The sequence below is a fragment of the Thermobia domestica genome, chromosome 1 (assembly GCF_964235325.1).
Source record: "Thermobia domestica chromosome 1, izTheDome1.hap1.1, whole genome shotgun sequence".
NCBI classification, from domain to species: Eukaryota; Metazoa; Arthropoda; class Insecta; order Zygentoma; family Lepismatidae; genus Thermobia; species Thermobia domestica.
In genome coordinates this window covers 345385521-345408482 of record NC_137454.1, presented here as the reverse complement: position 1 = coordinate 345408482, position 22962 = coordinate 345385521, and the positions used below count along the sequence as shown (strand labels likewise).

General features: G+C 35.8%; 1 protein-coding gene across 1 annotated transcript; it reads left to right on the top strand.

The window, feature by feature from the left end:
* Nucleotides 1–1849: 1849 nt before the first annotated feature.
* Nucleotides 1850–19112, top strand: LOC145668099 (uncharacterized). The gene is made up of 3 exons (XM_081735625.1): nt 1850–2306; nt 4991–5291; nt 18952–19112. The coding sequence occupies exons 1-2, from the start codon at nt 1850–1852 to the stop codon at nt 5287–5289; spliced, it is 756 nt and encodes a 251-aa protein (XP_081591751.1). The 3' UTR covers nt 5290–5291; nt 18952–19112.
* The last annotated feature ends 3850 nt before the right edge of the window (nt 19113–22962 follow it).

Here is a 22962-nt window from a genome sequence, read left to right as displayed (position 1 = left end):
AGGGGGGGAAGGGAAGATGGGGATGACTTATTTCCTCATATAGTGAGGGGAATGAAACCTGGATATCGTATGCCACTGGGGAGTCGAAGCAGCAGTCAATGTGATGGTTGCACTATAGTTCTAAAAGGAAAGAACTTCAAAGAAACACCATCAGTTCAAAAAATCATGGCAGTAGTGTTTTGGGACCAAAAGAGTGTGATTCTTGTGAAATTATTGGAACTAGAATAAACAGTTGCAGCAAATGTGTATTGTTTAAACGCTGAATAATATGGAACATGCCCTCCAAAATCGGCGGAGAGAAATGCTACGCTTTGAATTTCTTTTGATCCATGACAACACCCGCTCACAAATAGCTGCTTGTACTGTTCAGATAATTCAAAGATTTCTAAGGGAAGTACAGGGGCATTATTTCAGACTTCTCTTGAGGGGTCAAAAGCGCCACCGACATAAGATTTTTCACGTTTTGTAGTAGCATATTAGTAGACAATCAATTAAAGTATATATATTCCTCAAACTCTTATGGGAGCAATTGCCCCCTTCTGCCCCCCTAAATGACGCTCCTGAGAAAGTATTAAATTATCCGCTTAACAGCTCCACCTTATCCCCAGCGGCTTTTTTCTTTTTGTTCACCTAAAAAAATGACTTTCATTGAAGTGTTTCAACGACAGTGAAATGCTTAAGATATCAGTTTTATTTTTTGCACTCTTTAGGCAGTAGATATTTAAACAGACGGTATAAGGAAGTTTACGCCACACTACTAGAAATGCATGGAGATTCATACCAAAATGATGAATACCCAGGATATCAATTACAATAAATTTCGTTTCCCATAACTTTCTTGTTTTAAAAATATATATATATATATATATATATATATATATATATATATATATATATATATATATATATATATATATATATACGAAATAATTACAAATAGAAATGAAAATATATAATCACTATTGAAAGCAAAGATTGAAACCTCCCACTAAGCTGTACCTCCGATTATGCATTTAATGTAAATTATCAACACTTTTACAGTACTTTTAATTCCTGTATCTGCGAAAGTATTCCGAAATTATTTCACCCTTAACCAATGGAAGTTTGTTACCTTGAGAATACTTTTAACAGACAACTTAAATTTTCTTTATAATATTTATTTGTATTCATAGTCAATTCATATACATTCGTTTCGGTTATTTGTTTACTTTACTGTTACTGTGTCCAGTAGATTTAAATTAAAATATTGTGCATTAAGCGAGGCACTACTTATGTTTTTTGTGTATTTGGAAAGTACATTTTCCAGTAAAAAATTCAGAGACATCGTAAGTGCATTGTATTTACATTTTATAAATATTATTTAAAATATACATGAAACAGCCTAATGAAAAAAAAAATGTTGATGCAAATGGCGTATCTGAACTTTTGTACGTTTACCAAGTTCAAAATTGAATGATATTGTTTGATAGAAAGATGAACGAACTGTTTATTGCAGTTATAAATAAATATATTTTATGCTCCCGTACTTTTAAGATTGAAATTGTTTTTACAAACGTAATCACTAAGCACAACACAGTACATGTATTGCCTCTCATTTAAATTCCTGTCTGTAATGTTTTACATTACTAAAACTAACGTTTCGTGAATAGTAAATAAATGTTAGCATTGAATTTCAATATAAATTTTATTACATTAACTACGGTCATAATTTTATGCCTTTTACTGGCAATACATTTCCGTTCCTAGCTAAATAAGAATATTATTATATCCTGGGTATAAAAGAACAATCTGTACTATTAGATACCTCAGTCGTACTGCACCTTACCAGCAAGATCAAGACAGGAACGTTATGTTCTCCGCGAAAGACTTAGTAATTTTGTCTTCATTAGCCCTAATAATACTTCTCATTTCAACTAGCACAAGTGCGCAGCACCATGAAGAAGTCGTAACTGATGAAGAAATATCAGAAAAGCATATGTCGGATTGTCTGGAAGAAGGAGATATGCATTGTATCAAATTAAGGGCTTTGGCAGACGTATACAAATTTCTGGAGACAAAATCTTTGGATATAACTGACGGAGTAAGCATTGCGTACGATGGAGATAGTGAAACGAGGTCTGAATCTGCAAGGGCTCTTGTCGATCAAGATTGGGCAAGTCTGTTGTTTGATTTCGCTCCTAGGTTGATGAGAAGTTTGTCCCTGAAGCTAAATATGTTCCCAGGAGGAAACCTTGTGGTGTCTAAAAGTGAAAACGAAAATGGACTTATTGATGTCTCGGTTGAACCAGTGTCTGCAGTGGAAGGGCGTAAGTTTGTTATTCTCATAACTACGTTTATATATTTATATTTTTCATGATAGACTATTGTAGTTCTTTCAAGTAGTAATTAACGTTAAGAGCAGCATAAAATCTTTCTTTCTCTGAAGCAGTGGTGATTTTAAATTTTTTTTCAGGTTCGGGGCAATTTCTGTAAGTACAGGGGGGAAAATAGTTCAGTCAAAATACTGGTAACACATTGAGAATGACCGAAGATATGGCACTAGGTCCTAGAGGATAGGGAAGATATAAACCTAGACACTTTATCGAATTTCATCTGAATTTATGAATCGTAACACATGCATTTGATTTCATTCAAAACCCTAATTCATTCTGAAGACAATCATATACGAAACATGAACCTATAATTATCAGGATAGAGCAAGAACTTCTTAAATGACGTTTTTGACCTTCCAAGATTTCTAAAATCTTATCTAGCTTCGTATGTCAATATAATTAGGGAGAAATGTAGTTTCGGACGTAATGTAGTATGTTTTGTGTACTTTTGATGTAGATACTTAATAGTGGAATCCCACTGCTGGACCTAAATTATTAAAAAACATACGTATTTTCCCAAAGAAATTTCCCGAACTGTCGAAGTTCTCTTTATATTTTATATTCGTGATGCATGGGTGTAGTATCATTTGAATGTCTAATTTATTTTGAAGATAGTGGCGTACAAACTAAATATTTAATTAGGATAAGAGCAGCGCTTCCTCAATGATTTGAAATGTATTATACACATGAAATATAGAAGAAAAGGAACAGGAAATTTTTTATTTTCTACATGATTTTCTTTAACTTATCATGGTTGATCTTATTGTCAAATCTTGAAACTTTAATTTAACTCATTTCCTGACATACGTCCCTAGTAACCTCTTACAGAGGCCTCTTCCGATTAGTTACCGGTGGAAATGAAAAACCCTTTTCTCATTCCATAGTTTTCAATCTCTTCCAACTATACAATTTGAAAATTAACGACAGAACATCCATACGAATGAGTTATGAGTCAATTTACGTGACTTGTAAAAAAAAAAAAAATGATTTACACCTTCGGTTACATCTGGCAACACTGTGTGGTTCCTAGTGTACTTCAGTCGTTTCTCCCTAGTTTAAAAATATATCAATGAACAAAGTTTCATTTTGGTATAACTATTATTTGTGTACCGCTTCCGGTTCAAAAGTTCTACTATGCTAAACTCCGGGTTGCATTGTATATTGGACACCCTGTACATGATGAAATTTGCACAGTGACCTAAGTTGGGTTACAACACCCTATTCGTTTGCTACTTTTATATGAGGTTGTTACTATATACAGGGTGACTCAAAACGGACCAACTTTGAAAGCATATCGTGGCCTGAGATCGAACACCGCGTAAGAAACATTTCACCAACTTTACAGCAGAGGCAAAGAACTGTTCGAAAACTAGCTTTAGCCTCATTATATGCGGTATTACTTTTGAGGGAGTAACAGAGCCATTTATCGTGATACAGGTGTACCACTCAGTCAGATTTGCGCCATCGTATGCTGATTCTAATGGTATCAAAAACTCAAATTCGCCAAAATTGGAGATACGCGGTGTTGAATCTCAGGCAACAATTATATAAATTTATTGAGATTACTTACAGGAACAAGATAGGTGTCAATTTGTACCAAAACACTTCAAGTGTAACACCAAAGTCTCATTTTTGTTCGATTTGACTCCCATTGGTGATGTGACAAACATCTCACGACTAGTGCCAGCAAACATTAATTTCTTCCCACACTAGTTACAGCTGATCGGGCGTAACTACTGCAACTTCAGCGTAGATACTGTTTCTAAGGTCTTTAAGATTATCTGGTAGGGGCGGAGCATACACTTGATCTGTAACAAAACCCCACAGAAGAAATCCATAGGTGCCAACTGTGGGGAGCGAGATGGCCATGGAATTTGATCTGTAAGGCCAATCCACCAACATGGGAAGCGAAAGCAAGAAAATCGCGAACTTTTATGAGGAAATGAGCCTGTGCACCGTCTTATTGATAGTAATAGATCACGTCTTATTGTTGTTCATTTTTATCTGAGGAATTTAAAAAGTCCAACATATCAAGATACACGATACCTGTGACAGTGTTCTTCATAAAGAAAAAAAAATTAGAGCTCTTGTTTGATTCTAAAAATCGATACAAGTATTTTCGAAAATAACCAGCTTTAATTCTGAGTAAAGCGGGATTTTCTCATACATATAGTTTATTATTAAACATTCCAACAAACTTAAAGATTTTCAAGATTTTTCGCAACACATTTGAAAATAGATTAAAACAAGCATTTTAAAAAATATGTTCTCTTTCAAAACTAATTAACAAACGAGAGTTAATTATACTAATTAACAAACGATATATAGTGTTAACTTGAGAACCTATTAACTTACAATAAGGTTGTGTTTGTGTCGGGGAAATTCTCAAGCAGCGGCGGTCCACTTACGTTTATTCGATTGTTCGATTATTCGATTTACGTTTGTCCGATTGTTTATTCGGCGGTTACGTTTATTCGTTTGTTAAGTTTAATGTATTACTCTATTTCCTTGGGGGAAGTGGCGTTTCCTCAGCTTCTATGAATGTCACCCCCCCCCCCCTGATCTCAAAGGAATATTCAGTATTTCTGCTTACCAATTAAAGCCATTTTCTTTTTCAGGTGGTGACGAAAAGAAGAAATTAGGTGCATCTCTTCTTATGTTTGGCGGACTTTACACCATTTTAATTACGCTTGGATTGGTGGCTGTCAAATTCCTCGCATTCAAAGGTCTGCTGGTCGGAAAAGTTGCTTTGGTATTAGCAGCTATCAATGGACTCACGAGGCTTTTCAATCAGAATAGATACAACGCTCCTTACGGCTACTCACATATAGACAGTTACGGACATATTGAGAAAAGGTTCGCGGATCATTTAGCTCCAGATAACGCGTGGGTCCAGCCTCTTCCTCCATCACATTAGAGGTAAGTTGGTAAGTTATGTTATCTTTTTGTTTCTTAACTACATTTGTTGTCCATTTATTTTGTTGCGTCTTATTGGAAGTATGTGCCACAGTATGAATGCATATATATTTTTTCAAAGACACTTTTTGGGGCCAATTCTGCAATAGAAACTACTTAATAATAAGGATGAAATGAGAAGAGTGAAGTACACGCTATGTATATACGTATGGAAACGATTCAACTCGTACTATGGTAAAGGTCAGCGTCTATGACGCTCGAATGCAGCACTACGAGTTACCTTTAAAGTTTGTTAGCAAATGAAAGTTCTGCGGTGTTGCCGGGTCTTTGTACACATCGACATCAGTGTGCAATTTGCTCGCGCTGTAGTGCTTAGCTACGTTCTTTTACCACACGCGTCATACATATGGCAACCTCGCTTTTGTTTCATTCATCTAGTGCACCCACACGCATCCGACTGTGTCCTACACTTTAGATCGGATTGCATTAAGTTTAAGTTCCTTTTTATCACTGAGACTATATGAGACGGATCTTAAAGTAAGATTACAACTGGGATGCAAACTACCACAATAGAAATGGGAGGAGAGAAGAAAGGAGCGTAAAAAAATTCTTCACATCGAAATGCTTTGACATAGAGTCTTCATCATACCGTAATTATTAAACTATGTGAAATTAGGGATTCTGTTAACATTCGTTATGCATAATACAGGGAAATGTGAAGAAGTAATCACATATAAAATACATATCAATTACATATAAATTATTGTATTTAATTTGCGAATTTCTGATAATAGTAGATTGTTAAAGCTTAGCGTCTTTTTTATCACGTATTCTATGTGAGACTTGGACCTACGGTTTAAGATGGAATCCAAATCACAATAATGCTTTTGAATTTCTGTGCTCTTCCACCAAGAATCGAACTCGGGACCCCAAGCATCAAGTGCAAGTGTGCTAGTCACTAGATCAGCAGTAAGAGTTTCTGATAATTGTTACTTTATTCACACCCCCTGTAACCTATTAGTGGAGGTAATATTATTCCACAAAGTTATGTGATTAGGAGTTCCCTCATGCGTCTAGGATTTATCACCCTAATTTCAGGAACTACTCTGGTTTATATCCTAGGCAAGTAACCTCGGTCTGCAATCGATTCAGGGTCTCAACAGACCACCTGCAACACTCTACCAAAACCGGAACTGGTTAAATTAACTACTACTTCCGGCTTCAATACTACTTTCCATAAAGCAGAAACGGTAAGATATATAGAAATACAATTTTCTGCAATTGAATCCGAAGATTAGATTCCGTAACCATAATTAACCATTTATTCAAACCAGAAGTGGTTCTAATTAACCACTTTCACTTTCGACATTTATCACCAGAGGACAAAACTGGTAAAAGATAGCGACAAGCAGTCTTCTGCAATCTATTCAGAGTCTCTTGAGTATATACCATCATGACTCGCAACACTGTCAAAACCGGAAGTGGTTGAAATTTACTACTACTTCTAGAGTACTCATTTCTGTAAAGCAAAAATGATTAGATATATCGACATACATTTTTTAAAAATCGATTCAGCTTCCCAAGAGTAGGTACTGCCTCCTCCCTTAATCATCTACTTAATTTGGAATTGGTTCAAATTAACGATTTCCGGTTTCCATCTTTATTGCAATAGAACTAAAACAGTAAGACATACCGAATAATGGATTTCTCATATGAATTCGGTGTCTGAGGAACAGGTTCTATCTTTGATATTATTACTCTATTGCAAACAGTAGTTACAGATGTAATAACTTACGTCCGAGTATTCAGTTCCAATAATTTGTAATTCTACCGTAGTTTCACACACTGAGACGAAACTCGCTTCTTTGTAGTCAGTTATCATTTTCTATTACTTAATGTATTACTTACATATCCATAATATCTTATTATATTTGGTTTATCTTCCATGACTATTGTAATTTGATTGTACTATTATTCATTAGAGATGCAAAGTAGATAATTCGTAAAAATTTCATGTATGTACTATATAGGCTATATATTCTTTTTCTGGAGAATCACTTGTACTTGTATTGTACGTTTTTGTGGAGATATTGAGATCAGAGGTAAATCGTAGTGGATGTATTTCAATAGTGTTTTATATAGATTTATTCAAATTGTAAATTTGGGTCGTGGTGCCTCAGTGGTAGAGCGTTCACCTCCGGTGCTTGGGGTCCCTGGTTCAATCCCAGTTCGCGCCGTGTGGACTTTGTGGTGGACAAACACAAGTGCTTGTGGGTTTTCTCGGGGTTCTCCCGTTTGCTCCCACTTTCTTCATTTTCCTCATTTGCTAAGGTCTCCTTTAGTCTAACCGGCATAACGTGGGACGTTAAACTTAAAGATTTCATTTCATTTTTATTTTAAATTGTAAATAATAATAATTTTCACACTGTAAACTGCTATCGTCGATTGTTTAATTTTTCAGTTCATGTAAATTGAAGCACAGTGTTTTTGACTACTGGTAACTCCAGTCAAAAAGGTATTTCTAACAAGTCACTGGGTTTGCAGTCAATGATGAAATATTGGTTTGGTGGTTGTATGCATTTTCTCTAGTGATCCTGTATAAGGTTTCCTTATCTCCGCATGATAAACGAATTCTTAAAATTGATACAAATTTTAATTGAGTACTTATACCCAAGTAAGTACGGCATTTTCAGAGAAATGTAGCATATTCTACAAGTGCTAAAGAAAATAATAATGATTCGTTATTTGTTCAGACTACAATCGGATTTCATGGCGAATGCAGTTTGCATTCGATGGGCTTTTTCCGTCTGTCTGTCGATCTGCCTATCTCTTTGTTGAAATGTATCAAAGCAAAAGCGGTAAGAGATATTGAAAAGTGGTTCTTTGGAATCGATTCAGCGTCCCAAGAATCGTTCCATCTTCTCCATTAACCTGATATTTTAACTAGAAGTTAGTCATTTCCGTTCAACTTTTCTTGCCATACAAAGAAAACGGTAACAGCGACAAGCGGCTTGTTGCAACCGATTCAGCGTCTGAAGTAAGCTTATCATCGCCATCTGCAACCGTGAAAACCGGAAACAGTTGAACATTACTGATTGCCATGGAGCAAAACGGTAAAAGATATTGATAATCAGTTATTTTGTAATCGATTCAGCGTCCCAAGAGAACCTACCATCTCCACAAAGAACACTCTACCAAAATCAGAAGTGGTCGAAATTTATTGAGACTTCCGGTTTCAGTATCTATTTTCATACAGTGGAAAGGGTAAGAGCAGGGCCATAACTTGTGGGAGACAGGAAGGGGAACTGACCCCCCCCCTGGGAAGCTCCCAGCCGTTCGAGGGGGTCCCACTTTAAGACAAAATTTTCTTACTCCATATACGATGCGAACATCAAATTATAAATGAAGCATCAAACAGGTACACTACATTACATAAACAAAACAGCACACAAAAGGCAAATAAAACATTAATGTGTCGTGGGCCCATTTCAGTAAAAATGTCTATTATTGGGGGTCCTGGAAATAATACTTATTCGTATGGCTTTGAGATTGGTCAACATTGTCCCCTTAATTAATTTGTCATGCATGGAACGGGCCCAGGGGCGTAACTAAGACCTTGGCGCGCGGGAGAGACCACAGGCTCCGGGGACACATAAAGAGGGAGAGAAAATGGAAAGAGGGGGCCCAAGAATTAGAAAAACAACTTTTTTCTAGAGGGCCCAAATATGCATTAATATTGCCCCCCTCCCCCGAAAAAATCTAAATTACCGCACTGTGCAAGACATTTCGAAAACTGTTTATCTATTTATTTACACAGGTTCAGCACCCAACAATGAGTTTTATCACGACTTTTATCTATCTGTTGATTCCGGAAGTGGTGAAAATCTACGATACTACAGCGTTGATTGCACAATAGATAAAACGGAAGTAGATGGCGTCAAGCAGTTATTTTCTATGCATTTAGTACGGCAAGAATATATTTCCCCCTCATAGTTTATTCCTTTATTGCAAGCGGAAGTCATAGATATCAATTAACACTTCCAGTTTCAATGTTAAGCTTTATAGAGCCGGAACAGTAAAAGGTAGCAAATAATGGCTTTTTGATATAGAATCAGCATCTGAGGAACAGGTTTTATTTTTAATCTTATTCCTTCATTGCAGTCTGTAGTTTTGGGTGCACTACTTCAAGTTTGAGTATTGAATTCGCATAGTTTGGAAGTTACTGTCGTTTCACACCATGAAACGAAACTCAGTTGTTTCTTTTCTAATGGATTTTGTGTAAAAGGTTAAGTTTCACCTCTTTCATACATCCACATTGAAACCGAAAGGGGTGGAAATGTGAAAATTCCGCTCTCAATATTGATGTCACAGGAGGTACGGTGACTCCGTGATACAGTGCTCATGTCTGATACCAAATGTTTCTGGTTGGATCCCATGCCAAAAGAGTTTCTGGTAGACAATACCGTGTCTTTGAGTTATCTCGAGATTCTCCCATTTTCCTCCAAATTTTCATTTCACCAATTTATTTTCATTAATCATCCATCTCCTCTACCCTACGGGATATAAATCGTGGGAGTGTATCCCCATTGAGCAAAACTGATAAACTATAGTGAGAATTTATATTATTATTATTATTATTATTATTATTATTATTATTATTATTATTATTATTATTATTATTATTATTATCATCTCAATGAGCCAAAGGAGTTATACAAGTATCTTTGACATGATCCCTCTATTGTAACAGGAATCTCTATTGCTTCCAGTTTCATTGCTAGATTCCAATAATTCAGAAGTCCAGAAGTACTAGAATGAAAAGTAACTTTTTTGTCTGATTATGAAAACAGCAATTAAGGATCGAACGTCAATTCTATCTCCTACGTCTCTTCTCAGTAAATTGAAACACAATTATGTATGCAGACTAAATGAAATACACAACCGATTAATTTACTTAATTTATTTCTTTTAATTTGATGTACGGTACAGTACAAACAAAGAGATTAAATGTTCTATAAGTTTTTATTACACTTACATTTTCCTTAATTGAATCATGAAGTATTCAACACTGCAGAACCATCGCAGAAATAATTATTTCTAAAATATACTAAAATTTTATATAATTAGATGCTTTCGTTAAGCTTCGCTTGAAGAAAATTCACCTGATAAGTAAGTCATTCTTTGAATGTTTTTTTTAAACAAATTAATTTTGCCTCATGTGGCCTATTGTGGTGTAATTACTAACGCTTTCACCTTTGATGCAAGCGGTCCAAGGTTTGATTGCCGGTGGGGATGCAAGGTCCAGAAAGTGTAACCGCTGTTTCAGGTTAGCCAACCTGAATGAGGTTTTCCTGGGTTTTCCGCATTCATACCAGGCTAATGCGGAGATGGTACCTCACATACAGGTTCCAGACTGCTTCCTTCATTCCCCTTTCTCGGATAGTGTGCATGAAAAGGGGTCGTCATTACTGACACATGACAAGATTAAGGTCCAAGTTGATGGTGATGCCCAGAAGTATGTATAAATAGAAACAATAAAATGTTGCCACATTGTAGGGTTCTTATTAAAATTTTTGCTTAAGAAAAATTAAGGAATTGTTATACACGTTTAAAATCTCGATCAAACGTGTGTTTTTGATTTTTTGTTATAAAAATAGGAATTTTTCCTCGTTCTAGACTTTTCTTTCCCTGCATGTAAGTTTAATCTTGTCTTTCGATTTGGCCAAAATAATTCGTAACTCTTACTACTGGTAATAGTAGCAGCAATAGTAGTAGTATCTATTTTGAAAATACATTTTCATCCTATTCAGAGGATGCAATAACTTCATCTCTCAAATTAGTTCTGTTAGTTTTAAGAACAAAACCTTAAGAGACTGACAAAGTAGTGGACACAAATTAATCTTTGATTCTCACTTCATTCAGATTTCCCCACCTCTTCTTTAATCAATTACTCCTAATCCTCCAATATATAGGGTGGTCACAAAGTTCCGTTACTACTTCACAAATGTTAATGTAAGTTTTCCCGTTACCCCTTTATAAATGCACATTAAAAAATATTTAGAACTGCACCCATATCGACCTACCCCCATGCAAAACTTATCGGGCGCAGACATAGATCTGAGAGTGGGGACATGTGCGGCACTCCTTCAGACGTCCGACACAATACCAGAACGCGGCAATGTGATCTTTACCGACGAGTGTGCAATTTACAGGAGTTCTCGCACACGTAATGTGTTCTTCTGGTCCAAGGACAATCCACGCTTTTACGAAGTGTTGGAACAGAATTCCCCGGATGTAATGAAATAGGCAGGCGTGGACATCAGACGTGTGTCGGGCCATTCATTCTCGACGGTGTTGTGAATGACCAGCAATACCTGGACATGTTGCAGAACTGGTTTGTTCCTCTCTTGGAGGAGTACGGAATCAAAGAAACATGTTGGTTTCAGCATGATGCCCTCGTCGTACGCGAACATCTTACGGAACTCTTTCCTGGACGTTGGATTGGACGTAGATCTTCCCGCACCACTTGACTAGCCACCACGAAGCCCAGATCTCACCACCTGTGATAATGCGATATGGGGGATCATAAAGGTCATAATTGCAATAAAATCGTTAAAATAACACTGCCTAACTGAGAGAAGCTGTGAAACAAGCTTTCGCTCAAGTTACATCTGCAATGCTCCGCAAAAATGTCGAACAGAATCTGTCGGTGTAATATCCTTGTCATGAGAATGACAGTCGACAGACTGATATTTTGGATACTTAATATTTTCTATCGCAATAAAACTTCTCGAAAGCATTGTTGTTCATGTCATTCAGTTCTTTTTGTGTAGTTATTTACGCACGTTTCGTGGTTTAGGCATTAGTGCCGTATCGCCGGACCAGTTTGAAAAATGAAAAAAAAAAAAAAACACCAAAATCTACTGCATTCGGTTATATTTTGTTGGATTAAATTAAGTTACGTTAGATAACGTTACATTACATTAGTGACATAAAAACTACAGTGCAGAAAACAGAAACCAACCTGTGCTGGTCGCTAATAAAAGCACGAATGCTACCTAACCGTGCCAACGCAGAGTGAAGCTGGTGTGCCCGCGTGGTAGCGTGAGGGTGCGTTCGAAGCGAACAGCCGGCTCAGCCACAGTGGGTATACACGTAAGCGAGGATAGTGACAACATGTCGGTTTTGGCAATCATAACAATTTCAACAACACTTGTCATGGTTTCATACTTGCAACGATTCAACTCAGCTTTTTGACACACTAAATCGCACGTACCCTTTCCCCACACTGAAAATAATATGTTCGTTTCCTCTTTTGTATTTTCAATTCATTTCCACCTTTACCACACACTGTTCGCCTGTTCAGCATACCGTGTCTCTCACATAATTTCAATAACTGTTGTTCGTTATTTTTATACAGTTCCACATAAGTAACATATGATATGTCACAGCCTTGACATATACGCGCCATTTCCATACTGCTTTTCGCGGTATCTCATAACAAATGTACCTCTGAGCTAAATAGTCCTTCCTCCTCACCATACAGAGCCACATACAATATCAAAAACAATAAACAAAAATAACTTTCTTCACTTTTACTATTTCACTTACATCACTTTCACTCATTCCTCCTTACAGAATTACATAGATTTTCCAACTGCCCCTGTAAATTTATTAAAATTGGTCCCGGCGATACGGCACTTAACCTGTGGTTTTTGCTACTTCCAGGGATAACGGGATTTTATGGACGGCTCGGAGGAAGACAGTGATAAGCGCTACTTCCAATAACATTGAGTAGAATGGATAGGGATCAGGCCTTAAAAAGAATTAGGTAGATTCATTTCGAAATTGTACGTACAGATGGTAGGAAAAGCTTGTTAGGAATTTTTTATTCAATGCGTTAATATGGTAATAGTGAACTTTCTTGATATTTTCACCAATATAAGTAAAAATTACCTTTTAAGTGGAAATTAATTTAAAATTTACAAATAGAAATTTCGTTCACCATTACAAATAAAAATTATTTTTATTTTGCAAGTAAAAATTACTTTCAGTAGTGTAAGATGAGAATCAGTAATTGGATTCTGCAAAATGAAAGTCACCCTTGAAATGTTGCTAGTGACTAATAGGGTTAAAACGTATCCACAATGACTTGAGTGAGCGTAATCTGTACATCATCTCTTCCTTATGATCGAAAGCAAGATGTATCATAGTTATACGTACTTTAAAACTGAGACATTTATACACAGTGTTGCCACACTTGGTACAATTGTACCAAATTCAGCCCTTTTTGTCATTCAACGGCCTGTTGGTACCACGCAGATATTTTCGGCCCCTTTTGTGAAAAAGTTGGTACAATTCTACCCAATTCAGCACCATTTAACAAATACTTGTCACATTTTCAAAAGTGTCAGTAAGACTTCCTACAACTCTCGTTATTCATACTGTGTGTTGACTCTTAAAAAATGCTGTTGAACATTCATTTTTGTGACGTTGCACTGCAAAACGCTACGAACTTTGTGTAGAAAATTCGTAATTCGAACTATGCCGGAAATGACGCGAACTATGACGTTAGACGAGCGTATCCGCGCCGCGCATGAGAAAGAAGCAGTGTGGTACAAATTTTAGTCGTCCTATTTGGATGTTTTTTTTTAAATTATTTTTTAAAAAAAACACTTTCTTGATTTAAACTCTTGGAAAAGAGGGTAGTGTTATAGAACTTTACCTCTGTTACTTTCATGTTATAGAGCCATGTATTACACTCAGGTTTAAAAGTGGATCTGAAAAAGTAGGAGGATGCATGACGTCACGCCGTCCGCCGTGCCTATCTTTGCCCATTGTAATTTTTAGAAGTGGGGAACGCCACAGATATTTTCTTAAAGTGGGGAGACGGCGTTCCCCCGCGTTCCCCGACACATTTACCGCCTATGGTATAAAATAATGAATTCAGCCCTTTTTGTTTCAATTTGGTACTATTTTTCAGCCCACTCCAGAGCTAGGACTGTGGCAACACTGTTTATTCATGAAAATATATTAGTTTTTGAAACATTACTTTGTCAGTCAGTGATCTATAAACAGATATCTCTTTTTCTTTAAGAAAATCTTTGCTAGAAGCTCGATCACTGTGTCCAAATATCTCTCCTCGATATGCAGTTTTAAAGCAAGTTTAGGGTTCTGAGATGGGAAATATTTTATAAATACAATTTATAAAACAAAACTTTAAAAATCGTTCTACATAATGTCTTTTACTATGCGGGGTAAAACTAGAAGTAATGGAAGGGTTGATATCAAAGAAGAAATCAAGCAAATGTAAAATTCATTACTAGAGCGGACATTTGTTTTCATTTCTCTGTATCAAGTTAATATACGTACGTACCTATCTCTTGAAATCATCATGGGTATTCTGCCATTATTGCCAGGTCACTTGCTGCAACTGAGAAGCTTCCATGCTCCGCGGTCTTCCGCTAACCTCTTCGTCTTCACGTACGAACTCTCTGTTTTGATATCGTCCATTAATTGTACTCTCCTTCGCCTCCTCCCTCTCTTACCTGCCACCATACCCTCTACCACGTCTCTTATGATACAGTTCCTTCTTAGCCAACGTCCCAGCCAGTTTCTCTTCTTCTTCTTGATAATGTTTAAAATTTTTCTGTTTTCCTCCTCCATTTCTAACACCCTCTCATTCGTTTTCCACCCGTCTGAGCTAATTCTCTCCATTCACTTGAAATAGCTCTGTATATTCTTAAAAAATACAATTTTCGCATGTGTAGTTTAAAATAGTGTTGTTTCTGCAAAAACAAAATAAAAGAAAATTAAAATGAACAGCAGTCTTTTTTTAGTTTCCTGAAAACTGAAAACTATTTAAATGTTCGATTTTCTTGTAAGTTTCGAATTAAGTTACTCTGAAAATAATATCTACCATTATTTTAAAATTAAGAGAACATATTGTGTCTTTTGACTATGGATTGTAAATTTAAACCATAGGATACGTTAGTCTTTCGGTTTGCCTTGGAGATTTATTTACTTTGTCGATATTTTATCTTCCTAATGGTCTGTGGCACATACTGGTATGTACAGAGCTGCAGGTTCCACATCATTTGATGTATCGAGACCAAATTTTAAAACTTATAATTTCAATAAGTTTCCTTTCTCCGATGGAGATGAAAGTTTACGTTTGGATGTAGAAGAAAATCTGATGACAATTTGTAAGAAAGTGATAATTGAAAACAGCCATGTTCTCAATAATGACTAACAATTACGCGTATATGTATGTGTACTCTATTTAAAACAAATAGCAGCAAATTGAGGTTTAACTTTCTGCATTTGCCTCACCGTCCAAACCTACTCAAAAACATTAGTGAGATGAATGAATATTTGAACATAGAAAATACGAAAATCTTATTCGAGTAGAATGTCATTTAGTTTCACTTTAGTGTTGTATTTAACGGAGATATTAGTATTGTGTATTCTGGACATTATATTAACACGCTTATCTCATCAGCAAGTATATCAAGCAAGGGTGATATACCTAATTACTACACAGGAATATATAAAGAACTTATTTATGACTGTCCATATCTTGAGATCAATTGGATGGATCACCTCCATCAACGAGCTCGATTCCTAATTTCTAGCCTCTATATCCTTGTCAGAATTGATAGTTATACATCAACTAGTTCTTGAAATTTTCTGTCTCCGGACGGATACACGGACAGACAGAGCAAATATAGCAATGAACTCATGGTAAATCAAACTTCTCAAAAGTCATTAACCTTTCTATAATATAGCATAATTCATTTTTTCTCATAAAATTCCAGAATAGTTACTTATGTAAGTGTTTTTTCAATATGGCGATTAGATTCAAAATGGCTAATAATTTACTTGATGTCATATATGAATAAATACTAGTATTTCATTATGATCCCTAGAATAAGGTTTTTATTCTTGTACTTCTGAAGATTTCCGAATGGGTGATTTTACTGATAGAGTGAGTTTTCGTTGGATCAACTTTCCCGGAAATATTTCTTGGAATGTTTTTAATATTTCTTACCCCAAATAATTATAATGTCGTAGTATGATAATACCAAATATGATAGCAAGATTTAAGATGATAAAATCAAATATGATAGCAAGTTGTAAGATAACACCACCTTACTTTAAACCCTTGTGATGTATGGTATCTATGTGAATTCTTTCAGTTCTACATAGGTAGAATTCACAAACATGTGCTTGTTCAGTAGCTCTAGAATATTTCCCCCTCTTTAGAGAACCTTTAAATAAAATTAGAGAACCTAATAATATTCTCCAGTACACAGAATATCACTTCTTTACTTTCCAAATGCTGGCAATAATAAAAATTTTCTTTCACTCCTAGAGTACAAATTATTAGTTGTAGGTCTTAAAGTTTACCTATACTTCTCATTAAGGCTATGTCAGACGTGGAGTTACAGGTTAAACACAAGCTTCAAGCCACAAGAGTTTCCACCGAGAATCGAATCCGGGTATCCTACGTCGTGAAATAGCAATGATGATCAACACGACGAAACAGAATTTTTCAACTCCGATACAAACTTTTCAATATTTTTTTTTTTCGATACAAGCTTTCTTGGCAAAATCTAAAGTTAACAGGTTTATGAAAGTACTCATACTCTACTAAGAATTTACTTCAATAGTATAGATATTCTGGTAATAGAGTCCTTTTGGTAACGAGACGAAAAGCTAATACAAAAGAAGTTCAACAAATCCGAACTATATATGAAACTAAATTAGCTGACACAAATTATTGAGCACTTCCTGTAGGGCTACAATGATTAAATTTGGCATGATTGTAGCTTTTCCGGATAAACGCACAGGAAAATTACCAAAAGTGAATATGTTTAAATTTTTAGTGGGTCTAAAGAGGGGATGAAGAATTTCCCCATGTTATTTAAATGGGCCTTTTTTGAACATAATCTCATGTTTTAGGTACTTAGAATTGGAATAAAAAGTTGAAATTCGGTATGCTTGTACGTTTTCGTTAGCGTTACCTAGGTAAATCATGAGAAATAAGAAAATCTCAACCGTAGAGTGGTTTTATGGGGAACTGAAAAATCTTTCCCATGTTACTTATACGGACGTCTTCTACACCCCAAAATATTTAGGTACTTCCGGCAGGATTAGAATGATGAAATGTGGCATGATGGTAGCCTTCCAGGACTAACCGACGGGAAAATTGCCATAAGTGAATATTCGTAACTTTTAGGGGTCTAAAGGGGGATGTAGAAATTCTCATGCTATTTAAATGGACGTTTTTCTTAGGATACAAAATCTTATCTTTTAGATAGTTGAAATTGGAAAAGAAATTATAGAATTGTGGGGTTAAGAGGTGCCTGGCCGTAGACCGAGCAAAGACAGTGTGTAGAGGCGAAGCCCCTGGATGGACAGATTCAGGAAATATGAAGAGCAATTTCTCAAAATTCACTGTAGATTCAAAAGCCGATAGATAAAAGAAATGCGATGCCGTAGGCCGAGTAGACTCGGGGGTCTTGGGGCGGAGCCCCCAGCTAGCCAAAGTTTAGTATGATATATAAATCTGGACTATATAGTTTTCGCGCACGATAGAATATAATTGCTTCTGCGGTAATAAATCTTCTCGTTTCTGATGCCATTTAGTTAATTACTAATTAGCGTATAGTAATTAAGTCTAAGTCTAGCATTCCTTCGGAAATAATAATAATAATAGTCTATATATACTGGTATACACACACACACACACACACACATATATATATATATATATATATATATATATATATATATATATATATATATATATATATATATATATATATATATATATATATATATATATATATATATATATATATATATATATATATTTGCGTTTGGTAGTAGTCCGGGGATCGATTTCCGCTGTGAGAACACAAAATTTCTAATTTCACTATCACCCCATTTTCATTAATCATCCGTCTCTTTTAGCCTAAAGTTCATAATCATGGGACATTAAACATATTTGCAATTTTTTTAAAAAAAATCTAATAAATTTCATTTCTAATGTTTTTCTGATACTTCTTTAATTTAGGCTAAGTTATATAAAATAATACAGAAACAGACAAAATACTTTTAACTGAGACCTGGAATATTTCCATTTAGAAACACTCAATATTATGTAAAAGGTATTACTTACAAATACTGTAACATCAAAGGTACTTGCAATCATGGCGTCTCTGGCCGGGGAACGAGATGGACGCGTCCCCCCAATATTTGGGAGTACAAAATATTAAATATTTTATTCTAATTTAGTTGAATAACGAATTTAGTTTATTATAACGAGAGAATAACATATAAATTATAATAATTATATTTATTTGGAATATAATATTCAGGCTGAGAAACGATTGTAATCGAGTTCTTGATATACCTTAGGGGGTCCGTGACGGTAAGCAGAAAAGTAACAAATGGAATCAAAGATAATAAACAAGTTGGGCTAGGTTGGACCATTTAAATAACTTTCTTTGCTCTCCCCATCTCCTTCCCCCTCCCCCCAAATTTTACATGCCAGAGATGCCAGTGCTTGCAATTATTTACAAATTTTGTATTATTATAACTTTACTACATGTTAAGAACAATTATTTGAGAGAAAACTATTTTTCTTTCTTTGCAGATGTCAAGTTCCAGATATCATGTTCCTAAAATGTCGCTTTCCCATTGCCAGTATGAGTAGAAAAGACATAGGCCACCTTTATATCATCTACAATTATTATCGCTTGTTTTCGTAATCCAGAAATGCTTTGTAAATAGTTTTGTAATTTATTCTACTAACATTTGCCCAAATATTCAAATCATGTAACAATAGAATAATAAATAAATGGAACATTATATTAATGTGATTCGATTTACTTTTTTACGTTATACTAACACATAAGCTTATCTTATTGTTCACGAAGACCTATCCTACTTTAACCTTCTAATGTATCTCGACATTGTAATACATATATATACAGGGTGTTTCAAAACAACACCGACAACGTTTGGGAGGTGATTCCTGACAGCAAGATGAGACGGAAAAGTATAGACCAACCTGGGTGCACAAATGCTTTCTTTCGGAGTTATAGGCTGCCGAAATAATGAAAAAATGAACTTTACAGCTCCCTATATCCAAAACGATGGAACCTATCGTAGTCGGGACAAGACTTCACTGAGAAAATAATCTGTGCGCTATCCAAAAATACATGTTTCAGAATCCTGCGTTACTCACGCAACAATTTTTATAGAAGGAGTTTGACTAAGGGCATATAATTTTAAGTACACACAAACTACCTGTGCACAAAATGTTGCAGAAGGACCGCAGGATTCTGAAAGATGGATATTTGGATTGAGCACATGCTAGTTCTTAAATGAAGTCTTGACCCGACTAGGGTAGATCCCATAGTATTGGGACTATGGACATTTAAAATTCATTTTTTCATGTTTTTGGCAGCCTATATAACGATACTTGTATTTTAACCTTTGTTTGTATTTGTGGGCAGAATATACTTTTTAATTATGCACAAGCTATTCAAGAAAAGGAAGAAGCAGTATATGAAAAAAAAGGATATGTAGATGTAATTTCTTTGCAGTTGATATACGTTGCTGTTTTGTTATAATAGAGATTCGTTGTCATAGCAACGAAGAATAAATATAATATAATTCCGGATCTATCTTATGTAAACTGCATGCCCAATTTAAGAAGTAAAGTTATTTTAGTTGTGATGTGCCATAATAAAAGGTAATATTTAAAATGCAATGTGTAAAATGTTTTAAGGTGGTTTTCGTAGTCTTGCTTGTATGAAACTAACAACTGAGGACCTGTGAGTAACGACGTTATATATAGGATTTTAATTTGAATAAGTATCTTTATATAAATCTGGTATTTTCCGCCAAGGATTACATGTTACCTTATACCTAAAACTCCAAAAGGAAGCATTTGTGCACCCAGGTTGGTCTATACTTCTTGGGTGTTAGGAATCATCTCCCAAACGTTGTAGGTGTTGTTTTGAAGCACTTTGCATAATTAAATATTACGTACCAGTTCGTTTATAATTACTTTAGTATCCACCAAAACTTACCACGATAATGATTTCAGTAAATTAAGCTATTTTAAACTTTGTACTTTCTTAATATTTATCACCAGAAATTAAAAGTACATTTCAATCAACTATGGCTTCTTCACTTATTATGTCTTTAACAGCATAAATAAAACAAGTTTAAACAAGTCTGGCCAAAAGATTTGTTATCATATAGTACCGGACTATTGTTCTTGCTGCCCTACAATGAAATGCATCCTTTAACATTAATATTCGGTCAGTGCGTAACGCAGCGATTATTGACTTCAATGTCACAAATAATCAAACAAAACAAACCATTTCTATGGTAAACAAGAACCGATACTGCATTAATAATAAACTGAATATTTTCTTTGTGAAACAAAATAATTAAACACAAAAGAAACTCTGTCTATATTTTTTTTGCTGCCAGTTCGGACCTCACATTAATATTCGGTTTCTCTCAATCAATATTTGGTAGGATGTCCTTTCCGCATAAGCACGGCCCGCAGACACCTTGGCATGCTTCGCACAAAGGCGCCTGGTGTCTTTGTCAGTAAGTTTACCCCACTCTTCTGCCAGTCGTCCATGTAATTCTACCTTGGAGTTGATTGGTGTGCGTGGAACGTTCTTATCCAAAATTCCCCACAGATGTTCGATTGGGTAAACCGGTGACTGAGAAGGAGTTGGAAGTACCTTCGGACATTTCTACAGAAGTCACAAACGTACTGTCGCTGCTGTGTGCTTGGGATCATTGTCTTGGTAAAACTTAAACGTGTCTTTTATCTGAGGCTGCTCTGCACTTTTCAGCATATTTTTGCGAACAATGCGTAAATATACATGGTGATCCATTCGACCATCTATAAACACAAGCTCCCCAACACCATTGGCCGACATACACCCCCACACTATCACATGTCCCCACCATGTTTCACTGTCGACATCAGATTTCTACTTTCTAACTGTTCAGTTTTCTTCCTCCACACATATTGCTGACCAGCTGAACCAAACACCTCAAATTTACTATCGTCCACGAGTAAGACATTTGCCTGAAAAATTTATTCAACTTGTTTGGGACAACATTGATAGGTTGAAGAAGACTGTCTGGAGCGGGAACCACTCAACCTGTGAATGGGATTGCAGTACAGTTGTAACCAAAGTTCACAGATTAGTACTCTAGTTAGAACAAAAATACTAATAATGACAAGATAACGAACCTTTCTTGGTGCCACGAAAGAGCTAACATCCCTGGGAAAAGAGTTGGTCCAGTTGTGATTGGGCATTATGATCCTATTTGTGAAGAGCTAGTCGCAGCGTCAAGGTCTAAAAATTCACTTTGGATTATGTTGTGGTGTATACATCTCCAGAATCACCTAATTCCAAGTTGGACTGGATTCAACATCAATCTACGGAGGAATCGTGAAAGTAACATAATAAACGTTAGCTGCCTACGAACAATACACTCCCCAACCACCAGTATGACTACAATATATGAGATGCTAAATCATTCACTCGTCATAAAAAAAGAACAACTACTACAACTTCAGTCTTTGGTTCTAACTGCAGATCAAGCTATTTACTCAAAAGCAAACACAATTTTATGGAAGAATCCTGAAAAGTACTGGACAAGGACAATAGTTTTAAACCTTGGAGTATTCCATACTATTTGTAACTTCATGCACATTATCGGTAGACGATTTCAAGATTCTGGTTTGCGGAGCTCCTTTCCGAATCAGGAACTGTCGCTGAGGGATCCATAACTCAAATCTTACAAGACAAGCATTATAACCGTTCTATTCGTATGCACAAGCTAGCACTTGAGACACTGATGAGAATGCTCAACGAATTCAGGTTATGGTTAGAGTCCAAGCACAGAGATATCTTTCTAGAATTTGAGTAAGTTGAGCCTAATATATCACAATTTTTCGAAGAAATAGGGGACGCCACTACTGAACAGTTATCTCAAATTTTGTCAGAACAGTACTTAGCAACATTTTGGAAAATGCTTGGAGCATATCTGGACCACGTAAGGCACGAAAATGGTGACCTATCTTCCATTTGGATCAGTGTTTCTCTTAGCAACAATGTTCCGGAAACCACACTTAGTATTCTGGAAGGGCACTCCTGCTACTATTCTATTTATTATTATTATATTATTGGCATATTATTTTGGTCTCCTCCGGGGGTGGTACTCTCGGAGCTCCTGGGGGCAGTGCCTCCCCAAAAAATATGTCTGGAAGAAACATTGGTTTGGCTATCCTATATGGATATGGTAGATGTTCTTTTAATGACAGTTCGTGCAACAAGAGAAGGTAACTGACTGCTTTATCTGGCAAGTATTCGAAAGATGATCCCGGGATGTTTTGCGTATGACCATTTAAATTATGCACGCGATCTTTCGGTATATATTGCAATGAAATGTTAGGTTCTTGAAAACAATCATCCAAGAATATATGAAGCATTTGAGAGAGGTTAGTTCTCCGTGCAAATGGGGACAGTCAATCCATTTGGAAAAATATCTGCAGATCAAATAATCGAAGAGACTGCCAACAAAGACATCCAATGCCCTGCTGGAACAATCAAATTTTGCA